The following is a 14,390-nucleotide window of genomic DNA, read 5'->3' as shown; positions in this document are numbered from 1 at the left end:
GGCTTTGACCTCAGAGCTGTTGCCAAGTCCTGTGCCGTTTCTGTTACGATGCGAGCTTTGCTGTCCATAACGCAATGGTAACGCTCTGGTAATCAAATATGTGACCATCAGCGCGTACGTGGAGCAAGGCTGCGTGGGAACGAGCCGTCACAAGTGGCGGGTGCCCCCTCCTTTCCCCTGTGTCCCAGAGCCCCCGGGAGCGCGGGCATCAGCCGGCTGCGGTGGCGTCGCGGCGCCTCCGGGTGCCGCTGTTGGCCGCCGCGGAGCGGCGCTGGAGCCGGAGCCGCCGCCGCCGCCGCCGGAGCCGCCGCCGCGTCCTGCCCCCGCCGGCTGCTCGCTCGCCCGGCGCCGGCCAGAGCGGCAGCGGCGCGGGCAGCAGAGGCGAGAGGCGGCGCGGCGCGGGGAGCAGCGGCGTCCGAGCCGGCGCCGAGCTCGCTGCCCTCCGGCGGCCCCTGCGCTCGGTGCGGAGAGCGGCTGGAAGGGCGGCAGGGCAGCGGCAGGAGGGAGGAGCGCGGCGAGCGCTGCCGACGATGGCGGGCAGGCAGCGGCAGAGCCGGCGGCGAGCAGCCGGGCGAGTGCTGCTGCCCGCTCTGCTGCTGGGCTTGTGCTGCCGGGCGGCGGCGGAGCGGATCCGCTACGCCATCCCCGAGGAGCTGGGCAGAGGCTCGCTGGTGGGGCCGCTGGCGCGGGACCTGGGGCTGAGCCCGGCGGAGCTGCCGGCACGCAAGCTGCGGGTGGCGACTGCCGCTGAAAGGCAGCTGAAATACTTCTCGGTGAGCGCGGAGAGCGGGGAGCTGTACGTGAGCGAGAGGCTGGACCGGGAGGAGATGTGCGGCGAGGCGGCGTCCTGCTCCGTCAGCTTCGAGGCGCTCGTGCAGAACCCGCTCAACGTTTTCCACGTCGAGGTGGCCATCCAGGACGTCAACGACAACTCCCCGCGCTTCCTGCGAGACAATTTCCAGCTGGAGATCAACGAATTCACTTCTCCCGGCGCCCGGTTTTCCCTGGGGGTGGCCGAGGACGCGGACGTGGGCAGCAACGCGCTGCAGGGATACGAGCTGGAGGCCAACGGGTACTTCGCGGTGGAGGTGAAGGAGAGCCCGGACGGCAGCAAGTTCGCGGTGCTGGTGCTGCGCCGAGCGCTGGACCGGGAGAGCGAGCAGAGCCTGCGGCTGGTGCTAACTGCAGTGGACGGCGGCGACCCGCCGCGGAGCGGCACCGCCCAGCTCTGCATCAACGTCACCGACGCCAACGACAACGCGCCCGTGTTCGCGCAGGACCGGTACCGCGCCAGCCTGCGCGAGGACGCGCCGCCGGGCTCGACGGTGCTGCACGTGTCTGCCTCCGACGCCGACGCCGGCACCAACGCCCGCATCACCTACGGCTTCGGGGAAACGCCGGCCAAGGTGCTTCAGAAGTTCGCGGTGGACGCGGAGAGCGGGACGGTCACGCTGCAGGAGGCGCTGGACTTCGAGGACACGCGAGGCTACACGCTGCTGGTGGAGGCGAAGGACGGCGGCGGCCTGGTGGCCCACTGCGAGGTGGAGGTGGAGGTGCTGGACGTGAACGACAACGCGCCCGAGATCACTGTGTTGTCGGTGTCGAGCCCGGTGGCCGAGGACGCGCCGGTGGGCACGGTGGTGGCCCTCCTGAACGTGATCGACCGGGACTCCGGGGAGAACGGTCAGGTGTCGTGCGAGCTGTCGGGCGAGGCGCCGCTGTCGCTGGTGGCGTCGTCGTCGGGCGGCTCGTACAAGGTGGTGACGGCGAGCGCGCTGGACCGGGAGCAGGCGGCCGAGCACCGGGTGACGGTGGTGGCCCGCGACCGGGGCATCCCGGCGCTGTCCGGGCGCGCGGCGCTGGTGCTGGAGGTGTCGGACGTGAACGACAACGCGCCGGTGTTCGAGGAGGCCGCCTACAGCGCCTACGTGGCGGAGAACAACGCGGCGGGCGCGCCGGTGCTGCGCGTGCGCGCGCGGGACGCGGACGCGGGCGCCAACGGGCGCGTGAGCTACTGGCTGGCGGGCGGCAGCGCGGGCGCGGCGCCGTACGTGTCGGTGGAGGCGCGGAGCGGCGCGGTGTACGCGCAGCGCTCCTTCGACTACGAGCAGTGCCGCGAGTTCGCGGTGGCGGTGCGGGCGCAGGACGGCGGGGCGCCGGCGCGGAGCTCGACGGCGACGGTGCGCGTCTTCGTGCTGGACCGCAACGACAACGCGCCGCGGGTGCTGTGGCCGGCGGCGGGCGCGGGCGCGGCGGGGCCGGCGCCGTTCGAGGTGGTGCCGCGGTCGGCCGAGGCCGGGTACCTGGTGGCCAAGGTGGTGGCGGTGGACGCGGACGCGGGGCGCAACGCGTGGCTGTCGTACGAGCTGGTGCAGGCGCCGGAGCCGGCGCTGTTCCGCGTGGGGCTGCACAGCGGCGAGGTGCGGACGGCGCGGGCCGTGTCGGAGCGGGACGCGGCCAAGCAGCGGCTGGTGGCCGTGGTGAAGGACCACGGGCAGCCGGCGCTGTCGGCCACGGCCACGCTGCACGTGGTGCTGGCCGAGAGCTTGCAGGAGGCGCTGCCGGAGCTGAGCGAGCGGGCGGCGGGCGCCGACTCGCCGGCGGAGCTGCAGTTCTACCTGGTGCTGGCGCTGGCGCTCCTCTCCGCCCTGTTCCTGCTGAGCGTGGCGCTGGCCGTGCTGGCGCGGCTGCGCCGGGCCGGGCCGCCCGCCGTCCTGCGCTGCCTGGGCGCGCAGCGCTTCTCCGTGGCCGGCGCCGCCTTCCCGGCCGACTTCTGCGAGGGCACCTTGCCCTACTCCTACAACCTGTGCGTGGCGCCGGGCCGCGCCGTGGCCGAGGCCGCTTGGCTGCCGCCGCCGCCGCCGCTGCCCAGCCTGGCCGCGGAGGAGCTTCTCGGCGGGGAGCCCTGCGGGAAGCGGAGCCCGAGCAGCAGCGCCGGCGCGGGAGAGCCGCCCGCGGAGCCCGACGCACCGCAGGTCTGTGAGCCCGCGCGCTCTCGCTCTTCTCCTTCAGCCGGGCGGAGCCGTCGTGCCTCTCGCCCGGGCTTTTCCGCGGCTGCTGGGCACGGGGAGCGCTCCTCCGGCTGCCCGGGAGGGAAGGAACGAGCGGGGGATCGCCCTTGCTCTGCGAGCAGCCAGGCAGCCGCGGCACTCCCTGCTCTGTCGAAGGCCGCACCCTCAGCCTCACCCGAGAATTTCTGATACCAACCCTCCTTTGAGTTCGTATCGGTGATCGCTGTAAATTGAGGATTGTGGGTGAGAGAGATGGGAAAATGTGGTGGGCGCTTCTTGGTGGAACCTCTTCCTTCCTCGTCGCTCGTTGGTTTCCCATGAATGTTTTCTCCATGAACTCAGAACTCCCAGATTGTTCCCCAGTGAATGTTGCCCTCGTCTGCCGTGGGCCCTCCCAGCACTTGGAGGAAGGCTGCTGCAGAAATGGCAGCCTTAACGGGGCGGATAAATTTTATCCAGGCATGCATTTTTTGAGTTCTTTGTGCTACTGGTAGCTCCCTCTCCTTTTACCGCTCCCGATCTGTCTTTCATGCAAACGTGTAGAATGCATCTCAAAAGAAAAAAAAAAATCCGTGTTGAATTTCTGACCCTGCCCTCTTTTTCTGTCTCATTTTTCCGGGACGTGGTACAAGGCGTGACAGGAAAATACTAAAGCGAGGAATTCTGTCTCTCTGCCACTTAATCAGTCGTTGTTGCATTTGCCTCTTTGAGCAGGAGAGGCTATACCCAGAACGTATCTAAAACGAGAAGGAAATTCTTAAGATGAGATCAATTAGGCACTCGAATCTAGTCCATTTTCACTTTTAGAAATGGTTCGCATAGTTTAGGGTGTGCAGCTCTACTTGTCTTCGCCTGCTGTCTTACAATATTTTGCTGAAGAGATGTCCTACCAACATGAACATTCAAGGATTAGATTAATAATTTATTAAGAAGTTGCCATCTTTTACACCACGATTTATGAGAAAATGAATGTTTCTTCTGGTCGTTCAAAGTCTCTTATTACTTGGATAAATCCAAATGTGTTTCAACTACGCCGCCAAGGCAACACAATTGTCTACAGAACCTGCGCTGTCTCCGAGGGTGTGTTAGTGCCGGTGAACGCGTATCCTGCCTGTGCAGAATGAAATCCTTCACCGTTCTGAACCTCCGTCCTCTTTCTCCTGGGTGTCGCGGTGGTGGGGATGGGAAGTGTTGAGCCATGTGTCCAGGGAGGGAGGAAGGAAGGAACGGGGCGACCCCCTTCCACTCCAGCAGGCAGTAGGCGCTTCGTGGTTCCTCGGCGGTCACAGGTTGAGGTTCAGCTGAGAAGTTCTGACTAGGAAACGTGTGTTGGCTGAACTGCCAGTAACGGTGAGGGCGGATCCTTTCTGTGTACGATGAGACCCGCTAATTCTACACGACGCCGCCGGTAAAACAAGGTTGACGCTCGGTGTCGATGTTTCCTTCCGATGGCTTTTTCCCAAAGCCATGGACTTTGTTTGACAGCTGAAGAGAGCCCCGTTGCTTAATGCTGTTTAGTGCTGGACTCCCAAAGGAAACGCGCATGAGGCTCCATGACTGGAGAAGTTACAGCTTGTTCCCCCGACGTGTGCCGTCCCGTCTTTTGGGGACAGGCTGCTGCCAAACGGCAGCACTAGTGGGACGGATTAATTTAGTCCAGGCACTATTTCTCTGACTTCCTTGTGCATCTACTTCTCATGTTTTTTTCCATCCCAGATGATATTTTAAAAGTTCCAGATCTTTCTTCTCTACAGAGGTTAAGCGTTCTCAAAAAAAACCCCAACAAAACAAAAAAAGAATCAGTTTTGTATTTCAGAGACTGTCTTATTTCCTGTTCCCTTTTTCCAAATATTTTTGCTTTGTCCTGGTTGCTAGCATTTAGCTCTAAGGGTTTGTTTTTTGCCTGAATTTCCTGTTTGTAATGGAGCCCCGAACAGCGAGTGCATGTGCAGCGCTGCCGGCTGCTGAGTTACTCTAGAACGGAGCGTTAAGTCCTACGTGTAAGCCCAGCCTAGAGTGTAAGGGTAGAGGCAAACATCGGGAAGTGCTGTTGGGAGAAGGGGGAGGAGTGGCGGCGGATTCAGAGCAGCCCCCGATGTGCAGGTGAGAAGTACCAAAGAGAAGAGCGAACAGTGAAGTGTCCCCGCACTGCGGGAGAGCGGGACGGACCATTGCGACTGGTGGTGAGATGCGGCGCAGGTCCCCTCCTCCATGACACTGCTTTCCTCAGCAGAAGGGGCGAGGACAAAGTCCTTGGAGGTCGAGTGCTGCACAAAGCTGTGCAATTGGCGGTGGAGACTGTGCTTTCGGACCGAGGGGAACAGGGTCGTCCTATCTGACATGACATTTCTCGCCATTAGCACTTGGTTATTGCCGTGCGGTAGAAGGAACACAGTGGCGGGCCGCGTGTTGTTCCTTCGTGGTCGGGATGTGGGCGAGGATCACGGAGGAGGTGTCGGGGAGAGCCGGCAGCGCAGGAGCTCCCCGCCGGGCGGGCAGCGATGTCTCGGTGGCGCCGGTGCCGTCCCCGCGAGCTGTCGGTGGGAAGGGCCGGGCGGGCAGCGATGTCTCGGCAGCGCTCGGTGCCTGCAGTGCCGGGAGGAGGCTGCGGGCGCCGCTGTTGACCGAGGAGGAGCGAGAGGAAGGCCGGAGCGCTGCAGGCAGCCCCGCCCGCTGCGGCCCGGCTCGCTCGCTCGCTCGCTGGCTGGCTCGGCGGCCGGGCGGTCTGCGAGCGTCCCCGCGGTGCGGAGCCGTGCTGCAGCGAGGCGGAGGGGCCGGCGGCAGCGGCCGGGGCCGGCGACAGCGAGCGGCAGCCGGAGCCGGAGCTGGAGTCAGAGCCGCAGTGGGAAGAACGTCACGGGGCCACAGCCGGAGCCGTGAACAGGAGCCGGAGCCGGAGCAAGAGCCAGAACGCATCGGCGGGCGGTGGCGAGTCGGTGGCGGCGGTGGTGCGGGACCGGCGGGGCCGCGGCCGAGATGTGCGCGGCGGGGAGGCGCCGGGGCCGGCGGGAGCGAGCCCTGCTGTGGTGCGTGCTGGTGGCGGCGTGGGAGGCGGCGTGGGGGCAGCTGCGCTACTCGGTTCCCGAGGAGATGCCCAAGGGCTCGTTCGTGGGCGACGTGGCCAAGGACCTGGGGCTGGAGCTGCCGGCGCTCCGCGACCGCGGCCTCCGCCTCTTGGACAGAGGTAGGACGCAGTATTTCTCCCTGCACGGGAAGACGGGACATTTGGTGACGGCGGAGAGGATCGACAGAGAGCAGCTGTGCCGGCTGGTGGAGAAATGCTTGCTGCGGTGTGAGGTGATAGTGGAGGGGGAAATGCAGATTTACGGAATCGAAGTGGAGATCACGGACATTAACGACAACGCGCCCAGCTTCAAGGAAACTGAACTGGAGGAGGCAATAAGCGAGACGACATCGCCGGGGTCGCGGTTTCCTCTTGCCGAGGCTCACGACCCGGACTCGGGAGCGAATTCCCTGCAGCGCTACGAGCTGAGCGGCGACGAGCACTTCTCGCTGGCCGTGCAGGCGGGCCCCGGCGGGGACCAGCGTCCCGAGCTGGTGCTGGCGAAGGCGCTGGACCGCGAGGAGGCGGCGTTTCACGAGCTGGTGCTGAGGGCGAGCGACGGCGGCGACCCGGCGCGGACGGGCACGGCGCGCATCCGCGTGGCGGTGCTGGACGCCAACGACAACGCGCCCGTGTTCGGCCAGGCGGAGTACACGGTGCGTGTGCCGGAGGACGTGCCCGTGGGCTCCACCCTCCTCACCGTCACGGCCACCGACGCCGACGAGGGGATGAACGGGCACGTGAAATACTCGCTAAAGAAAGCGACTGACATCGCATCGGATAGATTTCATCTGGAAGCTGCGTCGGGAGCGATCACGCTATTGCGGAGCCTGGACTTCGAAGAAGCGGCTCTCTACGAACTGGAGGTGCACGCTCGTGACGGCGGGGGACTTTTCGACACAGCGAAAGTGGCGATCACGGTGACAGACGTGAACGACAACGTGCCCGAACTGACAGTGTCGTCGGCGTTGAGCGAGATCTCCGAGGACGCCCCGTCGGGGACGGTGGTGGCCCTGCTGCACGTGCAGGACCGCGACTCGGGGGCGAACGGCGAGGTGCGGTGCAGCATCGCGGAGCGGCTGCCGTTCCGTCTGGAGAGGTCGTTCGAGGACTACTACCGCGTGGTGACGTCGAGGGAGCTGGACCGGGAGGAGGTGGCGGAGTACAACGTGACGGTGCGGGCGGCCGACGGCGGGTCGCCGGCGCTGCGGAGCAGCGCGGTGCTGGCGCTGCGGGTGCTGGACGTGAACGACAACGCGCCGGTGTTCGCGGAGGCGCGCTACAGCGCCCGGCTGCCCGAGAACAACGCGGCGGGCGCGCTGGTGCTGACGGTGCGGGCGGCGGACGCGGACTGGGGGCAGAACGCGCGCGTGCGGTACCGGCTGTCGGAGGGGCGGGTGCGGGGCGCGCCGCTGTCGTCCTACGTGTCGGTGCAGGCGGAGACGGGCGCGCTGTACGCGCTGCGCTCCTTCGACTACGAGGAGGTGCGCGAGGTGGGGCTGTGGGTGCGGGCGGAGGACGGCGGCGCGCCGGCGCTGAGCAGCAACGTGTCGGTGCGGCTCGTGATCGTGGACGAGAACGACAACGCGCCGCAGGTGCTGTACCCGCCGCCGGCGCCGGGACCGGGCGCGGGGGCGGGCGCGGGTGCGGGCGCGGGCTGGGCGGGCGTGGAGCTGGCGCCGCGCTCGGCGGAGCCCGGGGCGCTGGTGGCCAAGGTGGTGGCGGTGGACGCGGACGCGGGGCAGAACGCGTGGCTGTCGTACGAGCTGGCCAAGGCGACGGAGCCGGGGCTGTTCCGCGTGGGGCTGCACAGCGGCGAGGTGCGCACGGCGCGCTTCCCGCTGGCCCGCGACGCGGCGCGGCAGAGCCTGGTGGTGGTGGTGAAGGACCACGGGCGGCCGGCGCTGTCGGCCACGGCCACGCTGACGGTGGTGCTGGCCGAGAGCGTGGCCGAGCTGCTGTCGGAGCTGGGCAGCGCGGCGGCGGCGCCGGGCGAGCCGGCCGGCAGCCTGACGCGGTGGCTGGTGGTGGCCGTGGCGGCCGTGTCCTGCCTCTTCCTCGCCTTCCTGCTGCTGCTGCTGGCGCTGCGCCTGCGGCGCTGGCGCCGCTCGCAGCTGCTGGCGGCGGGCAGCGGCGCCTTGCGCGGCGTGCCGGCCTCGCACTTCGTGGGCATCGACGGCGTCCGCGCCTTCCTGCGCTCCTACTCGCACGAGGTGTCGCTCACCGCCGACTCGCGCAAGAGCCAGCTCCGCTTGTCGGGCGGCAGCTGCTGCGACACCCTCCCGGCCCGGCCGCCGCCCGACGAGCCCGCGCCGCTGCTCGGCGAGGACCCCGCCGCTGCCCCGGTGAGTTCCTGTGCCCGCACTTCGCGGCTCCGCGACGCTTCGCTCTGCTGCTGCTGCTCGGGCCTGGCCGCGCCGCGTCCCGGCCGCTGCCGAGGGGGGTTTCGCTCCCAGGCAGGCAGCGCTTCCCGCGGCAACGCGCCGGCTGCTGCTGCCTCTGGCTGGCGGGAGGGGAGCGTGGGACCGGGGCTCAGCGCTACAGCTGCTGCCGGCGGCGGCACAAGGGCCGACTCTGCGGTCCCGCCAGGTCAGGTGCTTCCCCACAGCCCGTGCGCTGGAGCGGGGGGAGATGCTCTTCCGACGGAACCCTCGTGCCCCCACATGTAACTTGGCTGCTCAGCGTTTCTGCTCTTCTCAGCCTCGCTGCTTCTCCATGACGAGCAACGAAATGTCTTTGCGCTTTCACCTTTGTGCAGCGGGCGGAGGAATGGGCTGGGCAACAACTGGTCCCTTGACGATGTCTGTCTGCCTGTTAGGAAGCTGAAAGAGAATAGGGAAAGTTGTGACTCTTTGAGAAAGTCTCTGGGTGCCTGCTGAAGATGGGCTTTGCTGATTGCCCGTCTTTCAAGGCTTATTTACTTGAAATGGAGCTGTATGTGCCTTGGCTTGAACATACAGGCTATGGCCAGAGCCGTAGGAGAGAGTCAAGGGGCAGTGGGAGATGTAAGGAGGGGGATAGTGCCCCTGTGCAGATGTTCCTGATCCTGTGGGCCACTTCTTTTATAGTTTTAGGCCCTTGACGTTTCCTCCTAAAACACCAGTGAGCCCAGAAATGTGTCTTCCTTCTTGTATGGAGATGTCAAGATATCTATGTGGAGTGCGTGGTGTGATGGTGGTGAATGTTGAAAAGTTTTGGGCAACTGTCCCTGTGATGTGATGTGTTTGCAAATTATCTGGTCAAAGAACACCATGCAAGTTGTGATGGGTTGGAGAGGAGAGTGCTGGGAGCTGTGTGTGAGGGGCTGTTGAAGGATCGAAGACAGATGGTTTAGTCTATTCCCTGTACAGTGCCCAGCTGCAGTGGCATGCAATGGGAATTTCTTCTTGTCAAAGAACTTTGTCCTGAGCCCTTTTATTCAATCTGCATTGGGTGTCCTGGGAAGTCTCTGCTTTGTGTTTGCAATTCTTTGTTGTCAATTCGTAACTAACACCTTCATTATGTACTTATCAGCCTTGTGATCTTGGGGGGTTTGAGGAGAGTCTCGGGGCTGCTGAGTGTGAGGAGGAAGTGGTGGAGACAAGGCATGGGTTTTGGTAATTCCCAGGTTTGTTGCTGGAAAACATAAAGTGAGTCTGAAAGTGTCATATTTTGGGATATCACACTACTGAGTCTCCAAGTGGCTAAGACGTGGGTTCAGCCATTTTCTTTCCTGTTGTATGATATTTTTTGTGAATGACAGGTATTGAGCACAGACGTACACTTTACGTTAAGGTCTGGGAATCACGTATTTTCCAAGTTGCCCATGTGCTGAAGAAGGATGATGGTGTCTTTGAGTGACACTTTGATGAGTGAATCTTTATTGGAGCTGCGTATTGCTTATGCACTGGAGAACATTTGCCATTTCTTTGACTTAGTGTGATGAGCAGAGAAATCTCTTTGCATGTGTCCATGTTGTGATTGTTATTCTTGTGTAAGGAGAACTGTGTGTGCAACGACTCCTTCAGTGGTGTCTGTCTGCAAAGGCAGCTTTCCTGTTGTGTGATGTTTGGGCAGGGTGAGAAATTTGTGTGTGTCCAGAGACAGGGCAGTTGAAAAAGTTTACTGTGGTACAATATAAGATGTCTAAAAGATGTAAAGATGGTGTAAAAGTTCCATTTGTCCTAGTTCTTAGATGAAGCCCACAGTTGTCCTTCTCTGCATTTTTCCCTTTTCCAGTTGTCTGAAGAAAATACATTGAGCACTGCTGGCGCTGGTCTTTGGTGTGAGCTCCTGTGTGAGTGTCCTGTGGGCTTTTTACTAACTTGATACCTTTCCTGTGTGCCTACTAGAGCCGAGATCATCTGAAATGTCCAGCTCTGATTCCTTCACTTCTGCAGGTTTCCCATTCTTGCCTTATTGGTTGTCCAGGTCTAAAGCTGGGCTTCATTGTGCCTGGTCATGCCCCAAAAACATTAAAAGATCTCTTATAACTGTTGGGCTGGGGGAGCAGTTTCCACCCCTCCTGGAAGGTGTTCAGCTGCCAAGGCAAAGACTTTGACAGAGCTCAGTTTCCCTCAGGTGTCACTGAATGAAATGCTCTGTTGCCTGTGGCCGCCATATGGCCACGAGTTGGATATTGTGTGTGGTGCAAGCAAAGGCTGTGACTGCAGAGTGAGGAGGGTGAGGGGCTGGCTTTGGACTAGGAAAACAGGTGGGTCAATGTGGTTTTGGGTGGGCCATGGTTTGGTTTCATGGCTGGTGCCAAGGCCTGTGCCACTGATGTTGTGATCCTGGTTTCCCTGTCCTGAAAGGCAATTCCAGTCCTCCGGTCATAAAGTGTTTGTGCAGTAACTGTGCCTGTAGAACGATGATGTGTGTGTAGAAAGGTTTATAATTCCTGTGTGAAAGCTCCTTGTAAGTTTGCAATGTAGTGTTTCTTCATAGTTTTACTTAGACTTTCTTTCAGGCCTTTGTTTGCTGGAAGGTCATGGTACATTTTCCCCATTTCTGGAGAGTTCTTTATGCTTTTGAAAACATCAGTGTTGTTTTTGCAACAAATACATACTTCAAGCCCCTAAGACAGAATTTTGTTCATGAGAAAAAGGAAGCAGAAGCTGAAAGAGAATGTGTTGTAATTTCTCAGGAGATGTAGCTTGAGAATGAGGCCCATGAGAAGGTGTTTACAGTTAGAGCTTCATATCTGTGGGAGATGAGCAGGGCACAGATTAGAAATATTGCCGAGAGCTGACGAGTATTTCTTAAACTGAACCCCCCTGCTGTGTAGTCCAGAGTAAGGCTTTAGGGCAGCACTTGCAGCTTGAGATCTCAGGGACTTCCAAGTGCTCTCCAGGATGAATTCCCACGCCTGCAGTGAAGACTGAGACATCTTCCCGGTGAGTTCCTCTGAATCCACTTTCTCTTTGAATGCTTACTTGCCTTGCTGGTCTGATCTGTGGGGTTTTTTTTCTTTACCTGGTCTCCTCTGTATGTGCGTTTATCTGTAACAATCAGCACAGCTTTGTTCAGCCATGTGTGGTGTGTTAGTGCCTCTTGCTGATGCTCGAGCGGGTGTGCAAGGCAGGAGATGTGGGGGAATGTTTGTGTTCTGTTCTTGTCGGTGGGGAATAGAGGTAAACATGACCTTAGCAGGAGTCGCATCTCTGTGGAACAGTGCGTGTGATAAAAGAGGGGAAAAGATTCCCCTAAGCCATTAGTTTGATGACTCATTCTTTAGCTGTTGGATGACTGCTCCTCTTCCATTTTGGGCATTTATCATTGATGTGGTTTAGAATCCTCGTCATCCTCCTGAGAGTGGTGATGAGAACTCAAATGTACCTCTGTTCTTGGTGCGATCGTGGTGCATTGTCCTCTCATGATCTGTTTTTGCCAATTCTGAGAAGGTCAGAAGCAAACCTGCCAGTTGTGTAGGGTTGGAGAGAAGACAGGGGAGCTCTGGGTGTGAGGCTACAGAAGAAGAGACGGTCATTTCCGTACCTGTCGTAGTTAACACGAGCGTGTGCCTCATGGAGTACCTAATGGTGTATCATTTCTGTGCTTTGAACCTCACAGAGAAACGCACCTTCCCTTGCTCATACACGTCCATGGCCAGATCTTGGTGCACGTTCTAGATATTGTGTCTTGCCAAGTTGCCTTTTGATTACATGTTCTTGCAAATTATGAGGGTCAAAGCACACCGTGCAATGGTGTCAAGGTCCACTCATTGGACTCATGATGGTTCGTTTAGTACGATCTCGAAAGTGCAAAATTAAGGCGACCAACACCAAATGGGATTGCATCAATCAAACAGTGAAACTTTATTGTGTTGCCCGTGAAGTGGCACATGATAGTTAGAGAGGGGTGAAAGAAAGGGGAAAAGTGAAGTTTAGAAAGAAGAGAAGGGGAGGTTATAGCTACCAGTGCTGATCTCAAGACGTCCTAACAGTCCTCTGTCCTGTCAGTGCTCCGTCGTCAGTCATTGTGATTCTTGGTGTGGAAGCTTCAAATATTCATTCCCAAGAAGTCATCTTTTATGCTTAGTAACACACCTTGCTCCTCCGCTGTCTCAGGGATCTCCAACCTTCTCATAATTCAATTATCGTATCTCTGCCTTTCTCGAGTGAGGCTCTCACGCATGCACGGGGACAGTGTCCAAGGCGTGGTCAGTGTTAGAGGCAGGTAGCCTTCAACCAGGAGGTGTGTTTGGGGATTATAATGAAGCAAAATTTGTCTAAAGTACATGGTACATGGCCAGTAGTTGGATATTGTCCGTGGTGTGACTAAAGGCCGCGAACGCAGAGCGAGGAGGGGCAAAGGCTGGCGTCACACCAGGAACAAGGTAGGTCTGTGTGTTTTTGGTTGAGCAAAAGTTTGATTTCATGCCTGGGGCCAAGGCCAAGGCCTGAGCCATGTGTGCTGTGATCCCGGTTCCCTATCCTGAAAGGCGATGGTCGTCCTGTGATAATAAAGCATTTGTACAATAACTCTGCAATTAGAAGGATGATGCATGGGGAGAATGGCTGATAATTCCTGTGGGAAACCGCTTTTATCCGAATTATATCTCCCTGTTATGTTGCGACATAGGGCTTCTTCATAGTTGCAATTAGACTTTCTTTCAGGCTGGAAGGTCGTGGTTTTGTTTCCCTATTTCTGGATAGTTAATTTTTTGAAAATCTGAGTGACATTTTCCAGGAAAACAAAAGAGGGGAGGAGACTCCTCCTAAGGAGGTAGTTCAATGACTCAGTCTGTGTTGGATTACTGGTGGTCTTTTAATTTGGCCATTTGTAATTTACCTGTTCTTGAATACTTAGGATTCTTCTGAGTATGGTGGTGGGCTGAGAGAAATGTATCTCCTTTCCTGGTATGATCATGATGCATTACCCTCTCGTGATGGTTTTGCTAATTAGGATGTTCAGAAGCAAACCTGCAAGTTGTGTGGGGTTGGAGAAAAATGAGAACCATGATGTATGGGTAGAATGGCTTCTCTTTCCGTTGTGAAACCTTTATCCATCCATATCTCCCTGTAACACTTTGATGGAGAGTTTCACCAATGCAGTAATTACATTTTCCCATCCTTTGACCTTCCTTCAGCCTTCTTGGGAGGTCATGGTTCACATTTTCCGCTTGAGGATTGTTCTTTTGCATTTGAAACTGTGAGTGTAGTTTTGCAGCCAAGACTGACTTCCCTGGAGAACCACATGAAGACAGAATGTTATGTGTGAGGAAAATGAAAGAGAAGATAAAAGGGAGTCTCTCCTAAGTCCTTCTAGTCAGATACAGGTCTTTGATCAGTCATTTCCACTTACGGCTTCACATTCATAGGAGATTAGCAGGACACAGAGTAGAAAAATTCATGAGAACTGTCAAATGTCCTGAAGTGCAGCCCCGCTACTACATAGTCCAAAGGAAGACTTTCGGGGCTCACTTGCAGTTTCAGGCCTCAGTGACTTCCAGGTGCTCTGGGAGATAAATTTTCAAGGCAGAGATGTGGCAAAGCCCCTGTACATTTACCAATATTTACCTCAGTGAGGCAATCAGAGCTTTAGGTTTTGTTTATTAATGTCGTGGTTTGAACCCAGAGGGCAACTGAGCCACACGCAGCCAATGGTTCACTCCTCTCCCCTCAGGAATGATAAGGAGAAATAAAGACTAAAGGCTCTGGAATGGAGATAAGTGCAGGGAAGGATGAGTCACCCATTATGGTCACGGGCAAAAGAGAGACTCATTAAGGGAAGAAAAAGAACATCAATTTAATTCAAACACCACCACCACTTAACAATCAACCACATCTTACAATTAACCACAATTAACCACATCTTAAAAACAACTTCCCCAA

The 14,390-nt window shown here is 58.6% G+C and overlaps 2 protein-coding genes across 2 annotated transcripts; both read left to right on the top strand.

Moving 5' to 3' along the window:
• The first annotated feature begins 359 nt into the window (after window positions 1-359).
• On the top strand, window positions 360-3,354 carry LOC141929473 (protocadherin gamma-B5-like). The gene has a single exon (XM_074838962.1). The coding sequence runs from the start codon at window positions 531-533 to the stop codon at window positions 3,198-3,200; it is 2,670 nt and encodes an 889-aa protein (XP_074695063.1). The 5' UTR covers window positions 360-530; the 3' UTR covers window positions 3,201-3,354.
• A 2,215-nt stretch (window positions 3,355-5,569) lies between these two features.
• LOC141929180 (protocadherin gamma-A2-like) lies at window positions 5,570-9,157 on the top strand. Its single transcript, XM_074838360.1, has 3 exons — window positions 5,570-8,664; window positions 8,776-8,876; window positions 8,987-9,157. Exons 1-3 carry the CDS (start codon window positions 5,988-5,990, stop codon window positions 9,155-9,157), a joined length of 2,949 nt encoding a protein of 982 aa, XP_074694461.1. The 5' UTR covers window positions 5,570-5,987.
• Window positions 9,158-14,390: the final 5,233 nt, after the last annotated feature.

This window comes from Strix aluco, chromosome 13 (genome assembly GCF_031877795.1).
Source record: "Strix aluco isolate bStrAlu1 chromosome 13, bStrAlu1.hap1, whole genome shotgun sequence".
Taxonomy (NCBI): domain Eukaryota; kingdom Metazoa; phylum Chordata; class Aves; order Strigiformes; family Strigidae; genus Strix; species Strix aluco.
Note: the sequence above shows the minus strand (reverse complement) of the source record. Positions and strands in the feature narration are given on the sequence as shown.